Consider the following 23,593-nt stretch of genomic DNA (forward strand, 5'->3'; position numbering starts at 1 on the left):
TAATCTGCATACGACTGTACAATAGACCCACAGCTGTCTCCAGCTTCCCATAGCACTCGATGCAACAAGAACCCCCCATCAAGAACGTAGTGATCGGTTTTCGGGGCAGATTTTTTCACTACTTCATAATCGCCTGACGTCACACTGCTGGCATGTTCTGTGATGGCGGGAGCTATTTGAGACTTATCGGCTTCTCGGAAAAAATGTCTAGCTTCAAACAAGGCGGGTTGGCATGTACTGAGCTCGTGCTTTATCACTTCCTGCATGGATAGATCACCTGTTTGATTAATTTAAGGATCTTGGAAACAAAGCTATGATCGTTATGTTTGGCAACGATGGCAGTAGTAACCTGGAAACACAGCGCTGCAATACATTGGTCAAGAAAATTACAACATTCAAGTCCTTTGTTCACCCTGAACATTTTCCACCTACACCATCCTCTACCAAATTCCACTGCCTCAGAGTTTACTACCAGATTATGGTCTGGATGGGTAAGCTACTGACGATCGTGTGGATGCTCTAGACTGGGGATGGAAAGTAGACAATAATCAGATGGTTCCAATCATGACGGACATGAAAGCTGCCCCGGACAACCTACTGAAAATGATACACTGCAATTGCGAATCGTGTCCACCTCACTGCAGTTGCCGAAGGTATGGGCTACCATGTCATGCTGAATGTGGACCATGCCAAACTGGTTCATGTGTCAACCCATACAGCAATCACATAATTACAGACGATGACAAGGAGAGTGACAGCAATGAGATTTAGTAATACTTGACTCATGTGCTTTATTTACGCTGATTATGTCAAGAGTCTACTGATGTACATGACCACATCGTATGAACTCTTTACGCTTGCTTAGTTTACCCAAATATGTATAGAAATTCACCTGGTTTTTAATAACCAATACATTGTTATTGTTCATTTTTAATTGTTTTGCCAGCCATCTTGGATTGCCATATGGAATTTATAGGCTATCAGATAATTCAACAATTCTGAGAATGGTCTCATTGACTTCACAGGGTATAAAAACTTAGATATAGACACCAAAACTACATGTTTTGGTCATATGATGACCGAGTTATGGTCAATTTACTGTTATTTTATTGGTTTGGCAGCCATCTTGGATTGCTATATATTGAATTTATAGGCTCTCAGATAATTCAACAATTCTGAGAATGGTCTGATTGACTTCACAGGGTACAAACACCTAGGTATAGACACCAAAACTACATGTTTTGGTCATATTATGACCGAGTTATGGTCAATTTACTGTTATTTTGTTGATTTGGCGGCCATCTTGGATTGCCATATTCAATTTATAGGCTATCAGATAATTCAACAACTCTGAAAATGGTCTCATTGACTTCACAGGGTACAAACACCTAGATATAGACACCAAAACTCCATGTTTTGGTCATATGATGACCGAGTTATGGTCAATTTCCTGTTATTTTAATGGTTTGGCGGCCATCTTGAAAATAACCACTTTCCGGAAGTTGGATCGCTTAAGATTTTGAATATGTCAATACTGATACCCAAAACTAATCAAATCAGTTGAAAAACCTTTTATTGCAATTTTTTTGGGGTCAAACCATATATTGCCCTAACTAATTATACTGGTATCTAAATGTATGCTGGTTACACTTGCTGATAGCTACCTCTGTAAAGTCAGGGATATTTATAATTACGGGATTGTAAATGCTAAAAATGAAATGCGAATTAATCTATGAGAAATGTTATTTTGTTTACTGTTTACAATTTTTAGCAGTAAACAAAATATGACTGCAGAAATGGAATAGGCTACAAATAAGACAAACATTTTTATGGCCTACTCAATGTCCGCTGTCCGCTTATTACTTGCTGACCTTTGAGGTCAGTTTTTAAATTGTTTGCCTTACTTTTGGTGGTCGTTCTTCAGCTTGTGGCCTGCTGGTCACTTTATCTGGTTCTTACCACAGCAATTAAAGACATGAGTAAAGATCGCATTATATGCTTCATGGTTTCTGGTACATTCAAGGTTTAACATTTGGCTCAACATAACTTTTGAAATAAAAAACTATGCAAAGAGCTTTGAGAAAAACATTCCCTTGTTTGGAACATCTGCAAAACTTTTGCAGCACGTCTGCACCATTGGTAATCATAGTAAACGAATGTACTTCAATGGCAAAGCAAAGTTTGCTTGGTTCTGACAAACCTCCATGGTCAGCCATTTCAAAGAATTCCTCTTTGAGAGTTTTGTTTATAAATCTGAAATGTTCAAAGCAAGAATGTCGCTAGTTCAAACAAGACATCTTCTTTATGAAATGCTGAATAAAATCTTGGTACATAGCAAGGTTACACCATTCTAGAACTAGACTACCAGTTGTAAACCAGTAACATTCACTTTGAAGTTAAGCTTAAGAAAAGAAAACACCCTGTAAAACCAAAACGTTAAGCTAAAAGTGCAACAGCCTTAATGCAGCTTATGACACTTCAAAAAAGACTTTTACCTTGCAAGTTATACCAGTAGATGTAGAAAAATACTTTATATATCAATAGACCAACCAAACTTTCAGCTAGTCCAGTATTACAAAAAGTATTTTATGTGTCTTGTTTAGTTATTGGCAGACTTCAAAATCAATCGTACCTCACTCTTAAAGTTTATGCTAAAGAGAAGCTAACCTACAAAACATGAACGCTTTCACCTTACCCGGTATGCTAAAAAAAGGTTTCAATCTATGCTTTTGCAAAATTTAGACAAGGCATTGCAATTAAGTTATGCAAATGTCTTTAATCTTTAAATGTCTTAATCGTAAATGTAAATAAAGTAATAGCAAATGTCTTTAAATGTCTTAATCAAAAAATAAACAACCAAAATAATTAAAACACATTTATCTTAAACACACCTTTGTGGGAATTGGGCCCGTCTTGACTTCAAGTATTCAATTGCAACCAACCTGTTTTATTTAAAATACAGGTAATTTCAAGCTACTAATGTTGTCGGATTTTAACTTTTCCTTAAGATGATGTGGTGTTTTTAGAGATGTTTTGGTATAAGGGCCCAGCATCTCATTAGTAGGCCTACCGGGCCTAAATTATCTTCTTAATGGACAAGTAGGCTACACGCAGTAAACTTTAACAACTAAAAAACACATTGTTACTGAAACGCAAAAGTCTATTACCTGTGGGCCCCCTGAAATTCCATCACAAAATAACTACAACACATTTATTTTAAACACACCTTTGTGGGAATTGGGCCCTTCTTGATTTCAAGTATTCAATTGCAACCAACCTGTTTTGTTTCAAATACAAATGATTTTACTAATGTTGTCGCAGCCTATTTTAACTCTGATTCAAGATAATATGGTGATTTTTGAGATATTTTGGTATAAGGGCCCAGGCCCGGCATCTCATTGGTACCGGACCTAAATTATCTTCTCAATGGAATTACACGCAGTAAACTTTAGCAGCTAAAAAACATGCCACTGACGCGCAAAAGTATATTACCTGTGGGCCCCCTGAGATGGTGGGCCCGGGGGCCGGGCCCCCCTTGGCCCCCCCCCTTGACACAGCACTGTGCATCTCGCTGCAGCAGATGGAGTGTTTTGACCGGTAGACACCTTAAAGATACAATTTTCCTTATGAACTAGCTGACTGCAGTCCTTGTGAACCCTTCTAGCACTCAGACAGAAAATTGATTTTTGCTTTGAAATTTGTTTCAATAAAAGTAATGGCAGCGGTGGGAATCGAACCCACGTCATCAAAATGATTTCTTTCTGAACTCCATCTACCAAACCACTATGCCAATCTCTGGATGCCGAATCGCTCGTTTAATTAACTTAATATGAAAAAGTTTCGAGAAAAAGACTAACACAAATCGAACTTTTTAGAGTGGTAAGCCAGTGGTTGTAGCTCACCTTTGATTTCTTGAATCAGGCAGCTTCCGATGGCGATATTGGTTGCGTCTCTTTGTCATATTAGTTTCGCCCCTGGTTGAAGGAAATTGAGCTTTGTAACATCAGTAGCGATGCGCTTGCAGTCTTCACTGGCATACAACTCTTTGACAATAGGTTTAAGTCCCAATGACTTGTTTCGAACATCGCACACATACTTGATCGGCCCAAATTTCTGATGGAAGTGGCTTAAATCTTGGCCCAAAATTTCACGTCGAAGCATATCACTCCAACGCTGTAACAGCACTGTAGTTGACTGTGCCAGATATTAAAACTTCTTCAAGCATTTGGTGAGTTTTAATTCCTTCGCCATTGAAGCGGTGGGTGAGACCTTGCATTATGCTGTCAATAGATGCATAGACCTGCCTTCTGTCACACATACATCACGATTATACATAGCGCATTGTGATGCGTATATTTTTGAAAAGATACATAGTTTGGCGTTGCCTTGCGAGTCAAAGTTTCCAAGCAAAAACTCAAAAGTTGTGCAACAAAATTTATTCATTCATAGCTTGTCACGCCAGTGTCGGAGCCAGGTAAGATCAATGTTTGTGATGTTTTTGAGGTCGTTGTCATCACATGAAGGGCTAAGGGGGCAGTTGGTGAGAATGTGCTTCATCGTCTGATTGTCTAGGCCGCAATCACACGTTGGGTCAAGAGTCACCTTCCATCGGAAAAGGTTGCTTTTATTTCTCCCGACTCCGCAGCGGGTTCTATTTAGGCGGCACCACTCTCTTCTCTCAAGGGTGGGAGTTTATTGAAGACATTCGGAAGGACTTGGGATGGCAGGATGTTGTGTCCTATCGGGCTCAGAGGTCCACATTTCTAATCGTGCAGCTGCCGCACTTGTGTGTTCCAATGGGCCGACTTTGATGAAGCTCTTGCGTGACTTGAGTCTTGTTGGAATACGTTTGTGTTCATAGAGAGGGTGGCGTTGGTCGGATATTGGTTTTACTCTTTGCTTTTTTGTAGCGAGGTCTTTTCAGATATGAGGTGGAGCTATAGTTGCTAAGATATAGAGGTCGGAGATTGGTGTTGGACGGAGTGTGCCAGTTATGATTCTACATGTTTGGTTTAATTCGGAGTCAATTACTTTAGTGTGGCTTGACCTAGCCCATACTGGAGCGCAGTATTCAGCTGTCGAATAACAAAGAGCCAGTGCTGTTTGCTTCAGTGTGTGCTCATCTGCTCTCCAGTTTGCGTTTCCCAGCTTTTGGAAAAGGTTATTGCGAGCAGATAATTTTTTCTTAAGTTTCAGTAGGTGTGTCTTATAGGATAGGGTCCTGTCCAGTGTTATGCCAAGATATACAGGAAAGGAGGTAGGCTATATTGTAATGCAGTGTTTTCCCAATTGATGATAAGTTTTTGGCTAGCCTGATGATTGTTCAAGTAAAAGCATGTTACTTAGGTTTTGGAAGGGTTTGCATTTAAGCTCCAGTAGGCTACTTGTAATAGGTGGAATACTCGAAGAGTGCTCCTGTTAAGGTCTTTTCTATCACTGAGAAGTTTTTTGATTGGGTAGCTAGGCAGAGGTCGTCGGAGGGTAACTTTGCATTAGTTACCCCCACTCCAATTGGTGGTGGGGTAATAACCCTCCGGGCCTCCTCTAACGGAGTCCATGCTGCTCCCTTTTTACCATTTAACATAGGAGCTGAGATGAAAAAATACAAAATTTGTAGAAAATAACGTAGTGATAGATTGCTACAATACATTTTTTGCTACAACAACTAATTTTCTGTTGGCTTTTAAAGCAGTTACCTGCCAGCTGTAGTTTTCGTCTTCTAATTGTCTCAGTGAGAGATGGAAAGTTATCATAAAGGTTTTTATTTGTGACTTGTCGTTTCCTGCTAATGTTGCGTGCCTTTCTTAAAAGCCTGGTGTAACAGCCATTGAGGCGATTCTACACATGCCCTTTGTTAGAGTCCAACTTTCAGCACCGCATGTCAAAACGCTTTCAACTGTTGCTCGAAAATATTGTTTTTTTTACGTTTTTAAAAATGTCTGATTTCCACATGAAATTTAATTTATTAGCTGCTGCCCAAGCCTTTACTTTTCAAGACTTTATGTCATTTCATGTGGAATCAATCCAAGAACCTAAGCATTTAAAACCATGACTTCTTTTGATGTGAATTTTTTTATATGATGGATCATGCCGTCTTGGTTGTAGGATATGAATTCTGTTTTAGTTTCATTCATTTACAGTCCGATGTCTAATTCAGCAGATTCTACTAGATGTAAAAGCTTTTTGCATCAGTAGTGGTGTGACATGGCAAAGCAACGTCATCTGCAAAGTCAAGTGATAAATGTTTCAGAATATCCATGTTTTTTTTGTTTCAATATGAAACCCAAATGTAGATTTTGCTCAATAGCTATCCTCAAGGCATAATCAAGCACAATAATAAACAAATATGGTGCAAGGGTGTTCCCTTGTTGTGCACCAGTGTGGACTTAAAAAAAAGTCTGTTTGACCATCTTCGGTAGCAACTTTTTCTTCTGGTATTTTGGTACAACGCTTTAATTGCACCAACCGTCTTTTGTGGGGTATCATACACTTTAGAATGTTAAACTTTTTTTTCTGCACTGAATCAAATGCTATTTAATATCTACAAATGTGAGGACAGCACCCAGTTTCCTGGCGTTGATTTCTTCTATGATTCTTCTTATTGTTAGAATTTGGCTTACAGTTGGTCTGCCTTCTTGAAAACCATTCTGTTTCTCAAGATTAAGAATCATCTTACTGAAGACTTAGCAGCAGTGGACGTGAGGCTGATACCACGGTAGTTTTTTGGATCTTTAAGATCACCTTTTTTGGTAAGATTGCTACTTCGGTCCACTTTGAAGGTGATGAATCATTTTCGAGAACTTTGATGCACACAATGAATAGTTGGTGGTTGAGGGCTTCACTTGTCCATATTTCTGCTGGCATCTCGTCTTGGCCTGATGTTTTATTATTTGCAAAAAGTTGAATGGCATTAGTGGTGTGACATGGCCATTTTTTGGCTGTGCCAAAAAATGGCGAGGTTCATGGATTTTTCCTTAACTTTCTGAAAATTTGTAGTGGACTTTTACAAACACAAACATGAAACAAAATTGAAAATGATGACGTCACACGGTCGCGCTGGGCGTTTCTATGGTTACCAGTACCCATTTTCATAAAAATTGTCATATTTCGAAAATCACTGGAGATAAAAAGATGAACGTTGCATCAAAAGCTGCAGAAGTGGCATGTTTTTATCTGCTCTAAGAATATTTTTTTATTCTAGGACTATTTAAAAATATTTATAAGCAAAAAACTAAATTTTATTATTTTTTTGTAATAGGGGAGATGCAGGCATAGGCGTAGCCAGGGAGGCGAAAGGGGCCATGGCCCCCCCCCCCAAATTTTCAAACATTGGATTCCAAAGTTGAGCCCTTTGTTGAAAATATAATATAATTTGTAGAAATTTATAACGTTTTTCAAGACATCTAGCTATTAACACCCCCAAGGACTTGTTTTAGACACACAGAAAGACACCAATAAATTTTGCAAATCGTAAATCGCGCAAAATTTACGCGATTTACGTTTCTTTTAACTAATTTGTGGAAGCAATTTCAGAATGGCTTACTCTGTTGGGTTTTTGTGTAGTTATTGAGTTTTTGTGTAGCTGAGTTTTTGGTGTTCTTTAATTTTAGACACAGTTTTTGTCCGTTCGTGTGTAACAGCTACCTTTAATAAGTTAATAGGCTAGCTGTTTATCTGCTAATAAATTTCATACAAATATTACCCTAAAAGTGTTTCCAGAAAGCGCTATCTATAATCCAAGAAAACAAATCAATAGCTTTTTTTCCCTAAAGTCTGAACCTGAATTCATTTGTCCAGGCAAACACTCACAATAGTATTTCAATAAAATTTAAAATTTAATTTATGTCGTGGAACCGGTTTTCGTTCATTAGAACTCTTCAGCACAACTGGATCGAAACAAAATTACTTGAAACAAAAATTAGCCTACAAAATTAATAGATGTCACTGTCAGCATAACTGTACCAAAACGAACGAAAATTTACATACGGTATTAATTAGATAAAATGTTCATGTCTTCCATGTTCTTTTCTTTTTTTCTTTTCCTTTTCTTCATTTTTTAGCAAAAACGCAACTTTCGAATACTATAATTTGACCTAGCTTGGTATAGGCAAACAGTTGAAAATTCAAATAAAATTTACTAATCAGGAGGATAACAGAAATGCTTTGTCAGTGAAAGCTAGAACAAACGCTTCTATTACATCATCATGCAAAACTAGCATACGCAAAAGGTTAAGCATTCAATGCGGCAGAAATAGGTGACAAGGGAATGGAAAAACTAAAAAAACCGTATCTATGATCAAAAGTGGGAAGAACTAACTGGAAAAGGTGATCTGGTACTATGACACTTCCTCAAATGGGCGATCTACCTAATACAGAAAGCATATCACTAAGAAAACAAATCAACAGCTTTTTTTCCCTAAAGTCTGAACCTTAATTCATTTGTCCAGGCAAACACTCACAATAATATTTCAATAAATTTAAAATTTAATTTATGTCGTGGAACCGGTTTTCGTTCATTAGAACTCTTCAGCACAACTGGATCGAAACAAAATTACTTGAAACAAAAATTAGCCTACAAAATTAATAGATGTCAATGTCAGCATAACTGTACCAAAACGAACGAAAATTTACATACGGTATTAATTAGATAAAATGTTCATGTCTTCCATGTTATTTTCTTTTTTTCTTTTCCTTTTCTTCATTTTTTAGCAAAAACGCAACTTTCGAATACTATAATTTGACCTAGCTTGGTATAGGCAAACAGTTGAAAATTCAAATAAAATTTACTAATCAGGAGGATAACAGAAATGCTTTGTCAGTGAAAGCTAGAACAAACGCTTCTATTACATCATCATGCAAAACTAGCATACGCAAAAGGTTAAGCATTCAATGCGGCAGAAATAGGTGACAAGGGAATGGAAAAACTAAAAAAACCGTATCTATGATCAAAAGTGGGAAGAACTAACTGGAAAAGGTGATCTGGTACTATGACACTTCCTCAAATGGGCGATCTACCTAATACAGAAAGCATATCACTAAGAAAACAAATCAATAGCTTTTTTTCCCTAAAGTCTGAACCTTAATTCATTTGTCCAGGCAAACACTCACAATAGTATTTCAGTAAAATTTAAAATTTAATTTATGTCGTGGAACCGTTAGTTCTTCCGTTAGTTAGTTGTGTGTTTCCCAAATACGCCGGAGACTAAAGTTAGTTGGACCAGTTAGTTCTTCCCACTTTTTATCTATAATCCGTTATTTAAGTGTAATTTTGCAAAAATGTTCTGGGGGAGCATGCCCCCGGACCCCCTAGAATACGCGTGCCTTCGGCACGCTCTAACCCCCACCACTTTTATTGCTTCCCTTGCTCAACCCACCAGGATACGTCACTGCACATCAGGTGGCGATGGCTTAAATCAAACACTTTGTCGTCCTCTTCAATTTATCAAATAGGCTATTTGCCCCCCCCCCCCCCCCCCAATTTTTTTTCTGGCTACGCCACTGGATGCAGGGCCTATTAGACTTTTTTTTTGTTTTTGGTCTCATTTCTTCAGCTTATATCAAATTAAGACAGATTTTTTAGAGAACACGGTCAAGGTCAATGTTTATTGACTGTGTAAATATCTTGACATAATGACAATCGAATTTATTTTTGTAAGGTTAAAATTTATACAAACTTTTTGGAAGAGTGTATAATCGGTTCTGCCCTGAAGGACCTAGTGTACACAAGCAAACATTGAAAAACAAAACATGTTTCTTTACTTTCATTGCAAAAACAAGAACATAAAAATGTGAAATAATAATACTTAGTGTCTATAAACATTTGAATTGCCAAAGTATAATCAATTAGCGTTACATCAATAGCTCTTAACTGTGTAAGAGACGTCTTCATAAGGAGGGTGTTAAACTCTTTTCCGCCACGGCCAAAATTCACTAGTTTTGTTGAAATGACTTTTGGGAGCGCACATGTAATATAATGTTGCTAAAAAAGTAAGCTTTATTTTTAAAACGTACAAAAGTTTATTCTTTAAGTCCCCTAACTCATTGTATAATAGGTTTTGGACGTTACTGTTTAATAGGGGATTCATTTCAAAGGTGTGAAGGTGTGAAAGAAAAGCTTGGAAGTTTGGCGACATCATCAGATCAGGTTACTAAAAAAGCCATTGCCGTTGTTGATTATAACTGGAGTTGACGTGACAAATACCAAGGACACATTTTCGAAGTATTGCTTCATGTAGACTCTTTAATGACAGACATATTGCAATTGCTTGAAATTGCAAGATTTTAGCACTGATAACAATCTTTTATGTCCGTCCATAAAGAGTTTACATGAAGCAATACTTCGAAAATGTGTCTTTGGTATTTGTCACCCCAACTCCAGTTATAATCAACAACGGCAATGGCTTTTTTAGTAACCTGCTCTGATGATGTCGCCAAACTTCCAAGATTTTCTTTCACACCTCCACACCTTTGAAATGAATCCTTGAAGAAGGACCTATCAAACAGTAACGTCCAAGACCTATTATACAATGAGTTAAGGCACTTGAAGAATTAACTTTTGTACGTTTTGAAAATAAAGCTTATATTTCTAGCAACATTATATTACAGTGTTATTACAGTATTATATTATACATTACAGTATATATTACAGTATTATATTAAGTATTATTATTTCACATTTTTATGTGCTTGTTTTTGCAATGTAAGTGAAAATATAACGCTTTGTTTTTCAATATTTGCTTGTGTATAGATCATTCAGGGGCAGGACCGATTATACACTCTTCAAAAATGTTTGTATGTATAAGCTTTGACCTTACAAAAATAAATTCGATTGTCAAGATATTTACACAGTCAATCAACATCGACCTTAGCCGTATTCTCTAACAATTTTGTCTTATTTTGATATAAGCTGAAGAAATGAGAGCAAAAAAGAAAAAAATGTCCAATAGGTCCTGCATCTCTCCTATTACAAAATAATAGTAAAATTGAGTTTTTTGCTTATAAATATTTTTCAAGTAATCCTAGAATAAAAAGTGTTCTTAGAGCAGATATAAACATGCCACTTCTGCAGCTTTTGATGTAACGTTCATCTTTTTATCTCCAGTGGTTTTCGAAATATGACAATTTTTATAAAAATGGGTACTGGTAACCATAGAAACGCCCAGCGCGACCGTGTGACGTCATTATTTTCAATTTTTTTTTCATGTTTGTGTTTATAAAAGTCCACTACAAATTTTCAGAAACTTAAGGAAAAATCCATGAACCTCGCCATTTTTTGGCACAGCTTACTAACTATCGATGCTCTATTGAGAAAAAAATTGTATAATTTTCTGTCACGCTGCTCAGACTACGAAAATAATCTAATTTGCACCCTGCTAAAAACTGATATCTATCTAAGATCAAAAGTTTGTGGTGTTGCTTGTAAATCGTTGTACAAGGAAGATTGAGATGTTTGTAGTCTTTCCCTTGTAGGCTACGTGTATTTTTTTTCCTTTATATATATTATATATATATAACTGCAGACAGTGCACACCGGGTGTTAAACTGTTTGATTCGCATCAACAGCGCACGGGTACAAAGGATTGACACGGCGAGAGAGCACAAACAAACATAGCCAGGTCGAAGACTTTTCGAAAACCGGCCTGCCACACCCCGCGGCGGCGGGGAGCGGCGTGATTTAGGGGTGACGATGCACCCGGAGGGGTAAGTCTACCAGCTTAGGTCGCGAGGGCCAGGCTGGGGAGTCGAGGTACCTGTGGAGGGAGAGTGTGGATCGAAACACTATATGGCCCGTCCGCAAATTTAGAATGGCGTAGCGGGCCAGGGAGACAGGCTTTTTCTGCATAGCCCAGAAAGAAGCCCTGCGACGGACCGGGCGACCCGTCGCGTGTGGACGCTGGAACCGGCAGTAATTGACCGCCGGGCAGCGCTCACGTCTCCTTCACGCGTCCTCGCGCAGGTACTTTGACTCTTATACCCGGTCTGCCAGTAGGCAGAGCGGATAAAATTGGGGTCTCCCACGAGGAAGAGAGTCGAACCATTTAAGGATAATTTGGCTCTCGTGGCAGACGAATATTCAATAAAAATGTGGAGCAGAGGCTCGATGAATCAATATACTGTAACCAAAAAAAAAATATTTATATATAGATGGAAGTGTAATTAATACTCACTGGAGAAGAGTAAGCTTTCATTCGGCGAGCACGGATGTGCACTGGCCAGACGTTGAGGCAGGTTCGCCCAGCTGGGTCGGGGAGGCTAGCGATCGAAACCAGAGGCACTGATAGGCTACATTACCGGTAAAAATAGAAAATTGGGGTAAAAGTTTTGAGGCTGCATCGAGTTGATCAGGGGATCGTGTTGAATGCATTGAAAGCGGAGCGATGTTGATCCGAGCGGGCAAGAACAGCGTTACAAGGCGAAAGCAGCGTATGACAGTTCGAAACAATTGATTGATTAGTTGCCAAAGTGCTCAAACTGCAAGCAGTGAGCTTTGCGCAATGCATAATAAATGTGTAACGTGTGTGCATATGTGAAGCAAATAAATAAAAAGAAAACTATTTCCGCAAAAGGTTGATTTAGCTACTATAAATGCAGCGTATAAGCCCACATACTATTTATCAAACGCATTGGTTGTTGTCTGAACAGCATATTCATAGAAAATATTTTGACGAAATAAACAATTCAATTAGAAAAGATAAATATGATAAATAAATAGATAAATATAATATATAATAAGATAAATAAATACATCAAGAAATTAATAGAACAATTATTTTCCAATGTTGGCTTTTGTTTTCTTGGGTATTTGCAATCATTTTGATGATGATCATGTTCCTAATCTTATACAGACGTTGGCGCTCATGGTCTTCCAAGCCTCTCTGTTCCCAGACAACCACTTTATCTGGTCCAGATCTGGTCAAATCTGTACCCGATATGATGAAGATCTGGACCTGATAAAGATCTGGACCAGATAAAGTAGTTGTCTGGGTTATTTGCAATCTGCATCGAGTCATTGGTTTTTTGACTGTTTGACTGTAGTGTTGGTGGCCCATTAACTCAGTTTGTTTAAATGTGATAATGGTAAGTTAACATGTGCTTTAATTCTAATGGCTTAAATTGTGTCCAGATGGGTGTCCTAGTCGAAATCCTCCTCAGTATGGTTCCTACGTCGGAGATCGGAAATACTGGTGCTCTGGGGACAGTGCCACTTACAGATGCCAGCATGGTTATGAAATACGAGGTCATTCTTACACAATTTGCAATGACGATTACACGTGGAACTACCCCGTGCCTACTTGTGCAAGTAAGTTGTCCTACAATTGAAATAACTCACGGGGTAGACTCAGGGTTGTCGCTATTTTACCCGACCCAAAAAAACCCGGGTGGGTTTTTTTAAAAAAACCCAAAAAAACCCAAAAAAACCCATAAAAAAACCCAGAGCAGCATATTTGTCCAGTTTTTATTAGGAAATTAAAAAAATGAACAAAAACACTACAAGGTACTTAAAACAAACTTTAAATTAGGACTTAAGGATGTGATTGTGAAGTAAATTTCCAAGAATAAACTGAAAACGCAGTGGATATTGTACAGTACACAAAAATCAAGTAATGCCACTTTGTGTATACTACACTAAAACTCATTTATGCAAGAAGGCCTTATAGTTAAACTGGTGAAAGTACTACTCTACTGTAGTCTGTATATATGATGTGAAATGCAATTTAGGAGGCTATTTACCAATTACAGATTCTGACGCATGGCTGTTTCAGAGCATTTGCCTAAATGGCCACGCAATCGCTCAATTGCTCATCCATTGCTATATATATATAATAAATAAATAATATTTAAACATGATGGCATAAATACTCCTTGCCTTCATATCTAAAGCAAATGATGCAATAATGTAATTTTTACCACAGTAGCATCAACTTGGTATAGAAATTAGTGGATGATGCAACATCCAACTTGATCTTGAAATTAATGGATGATGCAACATTCAAGCAACAACTACCCTAGTGCATTATTTTATTGAGTTATGCAAGCATGTACTGTGAGTGAAAGGCACTTCATTCGTAAAAAGTAGTTTTGAGGTGAAATAAGCATGAATCTATCTTTTTTTGCGTCTTTTTTAAAAAAAACCAATAAAACCCAAAAAAACCCGGGTTTTTTTAAAAAAACCCAGGCGGGTTGGGCTTTTTTAAAAAAACCCGGGTTTTTCTCAACCCTGTAGACTCGACTTGTGTGTTCAGTAAAGGATGTTGGAATAAAATATTGATGCTCCACAGCTTGACTCCAAACATGGACAGAGAAAGTAAAAGAAATAAGCTAACCTGTAAAAACATAGCCTACGCTTTAGCTTGAGGCGCCTGACAGAATATTTATGTCGTCAAACTTTTATAATAAGACGAAAATGCTAAAAGTTAAGTCAGATGGCCCAATGATGGCACTGTACGATAGTAAACTGAAGCCTGCATATTTTACCATTTTACATGTCTAGGTCGGTGACTTGCTATTAGATTACTGTACAAGCCTAAAAGCGCTATAGCCTATCTCTTTAAAAAAATCATAATTTTCTTCATAATCTGTTAGGTTTTACTTATTGAAAAGTTTCGACTGAATATTTTTACAACCATTTTATTTTCTGTTTTACGGAGTGTGGCAACCACGTTGTTGACATGATAGATCAGTGGTTCTTAAACTGGGGTCCGCGGTCCTTTTGGGGTCCGCGAGACAATTTTCTGGAACCGCGAAGCACCTTCCAAAAAAATTAACACAATCCCGAAGAAAAAAAAATTGTTGAAAGTAAAAATTTTCAGGCAACTTATTTTCCAAACCAAAGTTAAAAGATATATTTTATTAAGCTGACTTGGCATCCTTTCACGCAGCTTTTTTAAGCCTGGTCTTTCGTTTCATTGTGATAGCCTTTGTTTCGTTTCTATCGCCCTTGTGACATCAAAGAGTGCATATTGCATAGTGGTGACGTACTCCTACAACACTCGTGTTTACCAGATCAAGAAGAGAATTACGAAATATACTTGACTAAAAAGGAGTTAGACGAAGTTGATTAAGGCTGGTTATTTTTAATGATGTAAGTTTTGAATTGAATGCTTTTCCAAACTTTTAGCTTTTTTAGCCTTAGTCAAATTAGCCAAAAATTAATAACTTTTTAACTCTACTAATGGAATTTTTAACTTAAATTTGAGTACAAAAAGTGAAAATGGCTCAGCCTCGAAAAAAATGTTAAATTTGGTTTCATTGTGATACATTCTGGAGGAGAAGAAAAGCCGCAGTGCGTGCTATGCTGTAAAAATTTAGCAAGTTCTGCTCTAAAACCTAGCAAGCTTAAAAGGCATTTGGTAACACATCATCCAGATTATCAAAACAAAGATGCAGATTTCTTTAAACGGCAAGTTAATAGTTTAGTTAGGTCAAGATTTGATAGCACTAGTGATCAATAGAAGGAAAATACTGCAGGGTAAAGGGCCTTCTACGAAGTTGCAATAAAAATAGCTATCGCTAAGAAGCCTCACACCATCGGAGACAACTGATCTTCCCTTGTTGCCAAGTTATTGTATCAAACGTTTTGGGAAAATCTGAAGCAAGTGTCTCTGTCAAACGACACTGTGAGTAGGAGAATATGCGAGGTATCGGAAAACATTTTGTCGCAGGTGATGTTGGATGTAATGCGTAAACATGTCTCAAAATATCTCAAAACATGTTGGATGTATTGCGTAATATCAAGATCATATTGAACCAAACGGAGCCTAACATAGAACTGATAACACCCAACAAGGTGTGCCCATTTTATTGATGTGTGCATTTTTAATTGCATAGGCTACGTAACAAATGAATTATTATTTACCGTTTTTGCGCTAATTTGCCTTAAGCTTTTGGTGGACCGTGAGTCGTTGAAAAAATCGCAAGGGGACCGTTCAACAATTTTTTTGAAAAAGTTTGAAAACCACTGTGATATATGCAGCCCACAAATACGTTTATTTTACGAAAATAATAAGTGAGTAAAAAGGATAATAAAACAAGCAACCGTTTTCCAAAATACTCATTAAAGTGATATTATTAATAATTCAATAGAAAAAACTTTTACAATTCACAGAAATCTGCTTTCTTCCTGAGCCTCCAGCACACGGAATGATACACGCCGAACCTCCCAAAAAGTCCAAGTTCTCCATTGACGAATGGGTAATCGTGCGGTGCTATGAGGGTTACCAATTGTCTGGTGACTCTAGTGTCTACTGTAGAAAGAATGGCTGGACAGATATCCCAACCTGTAAACGTGAGCAAGACGTTGTTATGTCGTTTTGAAAAACAGGGCTATTAACTTCAGCTACTTTTCCTTGAAGACAAACAAATTCTAATTGTACGAAAAAGGTTCGCTGCAAAACGATGTGTCTATAAACCATACAATGGCGACGATCGACGATTTAAAAAACATTTTTTTTATGTGAAGATAAAACGAGGAAAATTTTTGTAAAATAAAACATTAAAAAAGCTGTACTGAAAAAATTAATTTTAGATTTTTTTCATAAAAAATAAAAGCTGGTTAACGCTTGTTTTGCAGTGTAGTGCTTACATTTCGTTACTTAAATGGGTTGTGAGCTTATCTTTCAAGATGTTTTGGTCGAAATTAATTGCCTTACAAACTGCCGTGACAATCGCGTAGACCTAGCTTAGCGCTTAATACGGTTAGTTACAGAGCCGTTGAGACGGTAGTTTTGGCTCTGTACCAACAAAAAGCCCAGCGCCATAAACAAAATATTTCTAAATAACAAACAATAGGACATTAAAGAATATACCATGCTGTTTTGTTTCCAGACCCATTGGAAAAATGTCGGGCCCTTAAAGTTATCTGTTGCCCAAGTTAAAAAGTACCCCCATGGGCCATGGACCCCATTGTCAAACCACTGTTTAGCTACATTCCTGAAAAGTTTTGAATACAAACAGTCGTTTGTCTGTTTAAAAAAAACTCTCATTTTTGCCAAGTTATCTATTGCTTTGTTTAGGGATATGTACTCACCGAAATCCACCCAGATACGGCAGATATGAAGGAAGGCGACCAACAACTTGGAAGTCTGGAGATGAAGCAAGATATGGTTGTAACGATGGGTATCGTATGTATGGGAGCCCAACATCACGGTGCCAGTATGATGGTTCATGGTCGTCAGATGTTCCAACTTGCCAAAGTGATTATTTTATATGTTTACGCCTTAACGTTATAAAAAGATATGTTTGATGACACCAGAGATGTTTAAACACTGGTATCCCTTGTCTGGTATCTCTGGATAACACATTTCTACATAGCCTACGTAATACAATCGTGGGGTTACAACACTTAGATTTTAAACATGCTTGGGCAATTATTGGCAAATGAATTAAAACAAAAAGAAAAATAGCGAGATAGCCAACAGTAAAAACTAAAGCGCTCAATAATACTTTAGAATCATTAGATATACGTTTTGCAGATGCTCCAACTCAAGGCCCTTACAGAACAATCACGCGTCACTACACAACAACTTCGACATACCAACATAGTCGCTCTTGTCAGAACAAATGTGACAAGGTGAACGTTGGTGGCTGTAGTTGTGACAGCCGATGCTCTCAGCCACAATACAATGACTGCTGTAATGATTACCAACAATATTGTGGACAATCAAGTCGGCCAAGGCCACATCCTCGGCCTAATCCGTACTAAGGAAATCTCTAAATCCATTTAAACAGGTAAACGAATTGTTTTTCCCCATTGTTAAACTGATCTCTTTTACTGATTCTTGAACACATAAATTGAACTCGCCTGTCTGTTTTGCAAGAAGGCGAAGTTGGCCTCCGAGCTATCTCCCGACTACCTTTGTTTACATCAGTGATTTTTTGACTGAGGGGCGTGAAGATTCTTTAAGGGTGCGCGAATGTGGTAAGCTGTTGCACTAGATGCCACTGTTGCAAGTCGTAAACAGAAATTTTGGTAACACACCTTACATTGTATCACGATTAATGACAAGAAATGTGACCTAGTTTTAACTTTATTTTCCAACGTTTATTCTTTCGGTTATTGTCACCGATCAATTGTGGTTGGTGATGTTTTTTTGTGTGAATGTGCTTTTCTACACTTGTAAGCAGAATTCTGGAGTCGGTGAAAAATATACGACTCCTACTCTACAGGCCATACTTGATTGATTGATTGAATCTTTATCCTCGGACTGGGAAAGCTTCTTGCAGAGCTTAATCCTGGCAGTTTCGCATACTTGTAGAGGCTTTGAATCACTGACGCAGGCCCGGTCACCGAGATTGACAGAGTGAAGTTTCCGATTGTTGAAGTCTTGTTGCCAGGGAACTATTCCATCCATTAGATGCCGCTGAATGGAGAGCAGTCCTTAACGTGCGTTGCTCAAGCGCACACCCCGAGAGTCGAACCAGCGCCGCTTGATCTTGAAGCTTCTTCGTTCTAGAAGTGACGCGCTAACCAATTGAGCTATCGGGGCGTATGAAGTACACTTGCAAGTATGAAGACACAAGCTCGAAACAAACTTAACTGTGAGCTTGACATGTGGTAGGCACTTTAACAAGCAGATTTCTAATAATCCACGCGCGTATCCAATCCAACCACGAGCCAATGAGATGCTACGTTATCTGCTATTGTGACCATTCCAGCATTCAGCCAGAGAATTAATAATTACTTTGAACTTTGTTTGGTAATTACAGAAGAAAAAAGAGCTATAGCAGAGGTGGGAATCAAACCCACGTCGTTGTAATGACTACTACCGCCCTAACCCAATGCGCTAAGCCAACCGATGGCAAAGCGATGATTTAATTTAGCTAGAATTTGCGTTTTTCCTTTATTCTTCCTAAACGCAATCTTGATGACGTCATGAAAAGCGCAGCTTCTGATTGGTTCGTGCTGGATTGGATATCTGCATGTTAAAGTGCCTACCTTGACATGTGATGTGCATTGTCTTCTACTAAGCCACGAATTGAACTGCTGGCATCGAAATGCAGCACATCAGCAGCCCCAGACTGATGTGACAGTTACGACCAGGGGTTTACATCAGCAGCCTCGGACTGATGTAAGACAAGTGAACAGAGGTAACAAGAAGAAAAATAAACAAATATTCAACCTATGCACATACAATCCAAGAACAATCAATGACTTTTAAACAATCACGCACTTGAAACAATGATCCATGAACTCGAAAATGTGAATTGGGATGTGGTCGGTCTAGTTGAAACCAAAGTCATGAAAAGCCAAATTACAATTCATAATACCTCTAATCACAAACTGTTCCTATCAAGTAATGAAACCTCTACATCGAACGGAGTCGGCTTCCTGGTACACAAATCCTAAACTCCCTTTGTGGAAGGATACCAACTAATATCTGACAGACTTGCTGTGTTACGTCTTCAAGGAAAATTCTCAAAACTAGTTTTCATACAGTGCTATTACCCTAAAGTAGGAGGCGAACCTCTAATCACAGCATTGCTTCACCTCTTCAATTCTATCTTAACAACGAAAAAGATACCCAGCAATTTTAAAAAAGCTCTAATAATTGTAATCTACAAGAAAGGCAATAGACTCGACTGCACCAATTACCGTGCAATAAGTCTATTCAGTCATATATACAAACTCTTTATCGTTATTATTGCGGCACGCGTAAAAAATGACCTGTATGCATCCCTCCCCCCTACACAAGCAGCCTACCAACCAGGAAGAGGAACAATCGAGCAAATCCGAGCGCTGGAACAAATTATAGAAAAGTCTATTGAATTCAACAATCCCGTCCATATCACCTTCATTGACTTCAAAAAAGCATTTGACAGTGTTAAATTACCCTGCCTTTGGTAACTTCTGGATAAAACTTCCATCAACAAAAAATACATCAACCTCTTGAAAGCAACGTACGACGACTCGAAAGCACTAATCAAAACAAACATCGGAACAACCAGACGAATCGATATTATAAAAGGTGTTAAGCAAGGAGATGTCTTGTCTGCTATCCTGTTTTACATCGTAGCTGCTGCAATAATCTCAGAAACAGAAAATGAGTGTAGGCTACAACTGGAATCACCATCGGCGGTCATGTAATATCCAACTTAAGCTAAGCAGACGATATGGCCATTTTGAATAATTCTAAACTGAAAATGCAGGAAAACCTAGATGCACCTAGATGCTCTGTCAAAAAATGCTGCTAAATTCGGCCTCCAAATAACTGTGTCCAAAACCAAATGTATAACAACCGACAAAACTAACAACACACTCAATCTCACTCTCTACGGAAAACAAATAGAACAAGTACCAGAATTCATACATCTTGGCCACCGACTATCCGCGACCAACGATGGTAAGACTGCAGTGCAACGCCGAATTGGCTTAGGCTGGGCAGCATTTGAAAAGAACAAAAAGATTCTAACATCCAATAGACTCCCAATCAAACTGAAATCCAAAATTTTCAACACCTACGTTTTACCAGTCGTGCTGTACATTGTACAACCTAGAATGCGTAAATTGGACATCATCAACAATGAAAAAAATCACTACCTTCCAAAATCACATCATGAGAAGCATGACCAACAAAAGGCTATTTGACCACACGAAAACAGAAGATCTTTTAACTATGACAAAACTACATCCAATTGCAGCAATATTAAAATCAAAAGTTTTAAAACTGTTCGGCCACACTAAAAGATCACAATTCGGAATCAGCAAAGTTTGCACAAAAGGCAAGGTAGAAGGAAAAAGAAAACGTGGCAAACAACCAAAACGATGGCAAGACAACATCCAATCATGGTCCGGACTCAGCTTGGCGACACTGAGCGAGTTGGCTCAAAATCGCCACTCTTGGAAGCAAATAACCCATGTTGATACGCAATCTGCTGCAGGCGGAGATGACGACTGATGATGAAGCCACGAATTGAACTGCTAGCATCGAAAAAGCAACTACGTCTCCTCATTAATTGGAGGAAAACTAGATTGTGATCCACTTGGTCGTTTAACTTATGTATAAAGGAAAAAATCTTTGTCCTAAAATCAAAAACATGTAAAAAGTATGTAGTTTGACTTTGATTTAGGCTACAATTTAAAAGGTGAAAACGGGGCACAAAGTAGGATTACAAGTGATTCAAGGGAGGGTGCAACCCAAAAATTTGAAGAACTTTTGGTCGACATGTTAATAAATAAATTTGTAGGATCTTGTTTTCAAACCAGACTTACAGTAGACAACTCGATAGGCTAACTCTAGTTGCATAATTCAATGATTTAGACATTAGAGCAAAATGTCCTTAATTTTAATTTCAATCTACAGTAATTTGGTAAAAACTTGTTTACTCTAATTAAAGTTCTAATATAATCTCCGGTTTTGCTAAAAATTTCTGTTTGTCCAACAGTATTTTTCTATCGCTTATAAGCAGCGAAGTCATTAAAAACTCGATTAATTCATCAATTTAGTTACTTCGCGATGTGTATTATGGTGTAAGTGGTTTTAGTGCTGTGATGGTGGAATCAGGGTTACCATATTGGCGTTTTTAATGCCAAATTGAAGAAATTTGGCGTTTTTTTATTCGTTTGGCAAGCTATTTTTGGTTTGGCATGTTGATATCTTTTGGCGTTTTTTGAAAGTTGGTTTTTAGCATTTGAAATTCTAGTTTATAAAAGCCCGTTTTATCTATTTGCAATATATATAAAAATCAGTTGAAATAGCAACCTCTTTTCTTTAATCCTAATGTAGAATGATACATTGATTTAGATTCGTCATATTAGCGTGTTTACTCAAATAGAAAAAGATATTTGACAACTGTGTTAAACTAATTTTAATTAATGTGGTTTAAATTCTACTCTGAAAACTTGGGTAGTAGTTCTAATTCTAGTTTAATTTGAAAATTTTAAATAGGTCTAATATTATAATTCTATTCTAATTTTAAAAAAGCTAAAAATTCTAGTTGTCCAAGACTGTAAATTCAAACCTATGGAGAGGTTGTTGAGATTAAATTGGACTATTTCGTTTAAATTGTTATTATAGCAGTGATGCTTGTTTCTCAATATAGAAAGCATGATGTAGTTTTTGCAATTGCAATATTCCTTGCCTTTGTCAATCAGCATCATTTTGGACCATTTTTTGTTACAGTGGAGAGTGAAGAAAAGAGAAAAATGCCTTGAAGACAATATTGACATTACCGTAATATTTTTTGTTGATTTATTGCGTGTTGGATATTAAAACTTATCGTTTTTGTGCATATTATAATATTGCCCGGTGTAGCCCATGTAAACTATCCAAGAGTATAAAGACGTGTCACAAAGGAGCTGTTGCTACACACTTTTCCTTTTAGATGCGGAAGCGTATTGAATTGTATTAAATCAGACTTTAAAAAAACTCTGTCAAACAAGCAAGTGTGTCACAGAGAGCTTGTTGGTCAACGCTTAATGTTCTTAACAGTTTGCTGACTAAGATGGTTTTTATTGCAACCACAAGATCATTGATTAGCCTAATACGTAGATTGCCTGATGACAATAAAATCTTATCGCTTTGTGCTGTGCATCATTGCCAAACAACATAACCGTAGAAAAGTAAAGCATTTCGGGGGGGGGGCAAACAAAATTTTCCCAAATTTTTGTCTTTGCAAATATACTTTCAAAAACGCAACATTATTCACAATTTCCGAGGTGGTGTATAGTCTAATACAGCCGTCAGGAACCTTGTTAGGTAAAAGAGCCATGAATGATGAAAGATACATTTTTGGAAATGTAATCCTGTAAGAACCATGCAATGCCTTAACACAACTAACGTGTAACGGCATAAAAGTGGAGCCATGTGCTTACTGAAGATGATAAAAACAGCGGGGGAGGGGGGGGGGGGGTAGGGGACCTTCCCCGGAAAATTTTGAAGAAATCCATTTAATTTGGTGGATTCTGACTGTAGTTTCAGTTTATGTTGTAATGAAAAGTTAAGATAAAACTTTCTGTCAGCCAAATGCGTCACAAAGAACCATGGGTTCCCGACCCTGGTCTAATAACTCCACAGTCATCAACTTGACAGTGTAAGAAATCACAGTCAGCAAAACATTCAACTTAGGTAAACAAGACTGACTTAACTTTAATCTACATTCATAGACCTCTTTGTGTCTCAATTACCGTAAATAAACCATCAAACGGAATCTTCCTTGCATCAATCTTGCACTTTTGAACACAACTACTTTTATTATTACAATGAAATTATAGTCAATGTTCTTTCAGTAGCCTACCACCGTTAGGCTACGTTAATAACTGGACATTTTTTCTAAAATATGTTTACAAATAATTGCATTAGTAGGATATGGACAAAAACTTAAACAGGTTTCCGGTGCTGAAACAGAAACTTCATAAGGTTACCAGTACCCAGCAAGCTTTCAAAATTGTACAGATGAAGAAACGTAGGTTAATAATCCTATACTGAATATCTGAAATAAGCTTACATCTGTGACGTTTCAGCTCAGTGGTTCTCAACCTTTTTTCATTCGTGGCCCATTCTCGTTGCACAAAAATTCTTATGGCCCATTATTGTTTATGCAAGAAAAAAACTGCAAAATAGATTTAAAAACAAAAAAAAGCAGAAAATATTTCAAA

General features: G+C 37.5%; 1 protein-coding gene across 2 annotated transcripts in view; it reads left to right on the forward strand.

The window, feature by feature from the left end:
- The window catches only part of LOC145786178 (sushi, von Willebrand factor type A, EGF and pentraxin domain-containing protein 1-like), an 85,631-nt gene extending 63,111 nt beyond the window's left edge, over positions 1 to 22,520 (forward strand). Inside the window, exons 26-30 of one of the 2 annotated variants that reach the window (XM_082597826.1) lie at positions 13,124 to 13,300; positions 16,106 to 16,285; positions 17,013 to 17,192; positions 17,472 to 17,727; positions 22,119 to 22,520. In XM_082597826.1, the coding sequence (XP_082453952.1) occupies positions 13,124 to 13,300; positions 16,106 to 16,285; positions 17,013 to 17,192; positions 17,472 to 17,701 (767 nt within the window). In that variant the 3' untranslated portion in view covers positions 17,702 to 17,727; positions 22,119 to 22,520. The remainder of the gene's footprint in view (positions 1 to 13,123; positions 13,301 to 16,105; positions 16,286 to 17,012; positions 17,193 to 17,471; positions 17,728 to 22,118) is intronic. The other variant, XM_082597832.1, reaches the window with a different exon arrangement.
- Positions 22,521 to 23,593: the final 1,073 nt, after the last annotated feature.

This window comes from Aplidium turbinatum, chromosome 2 (genome assembly GCF_918807975.1).
Source record: "Aplidium turbinatum chromosome 2, kaAplTurb1.1, whole genome shotgun sequence".
Classification (NCBI taxonomy): Eukaryota; Metazoa; Chordata; class Ascidiacea; order Aplousobranchia; family Polyclinidae; genus Aplidium; species Aplidium turbinatum.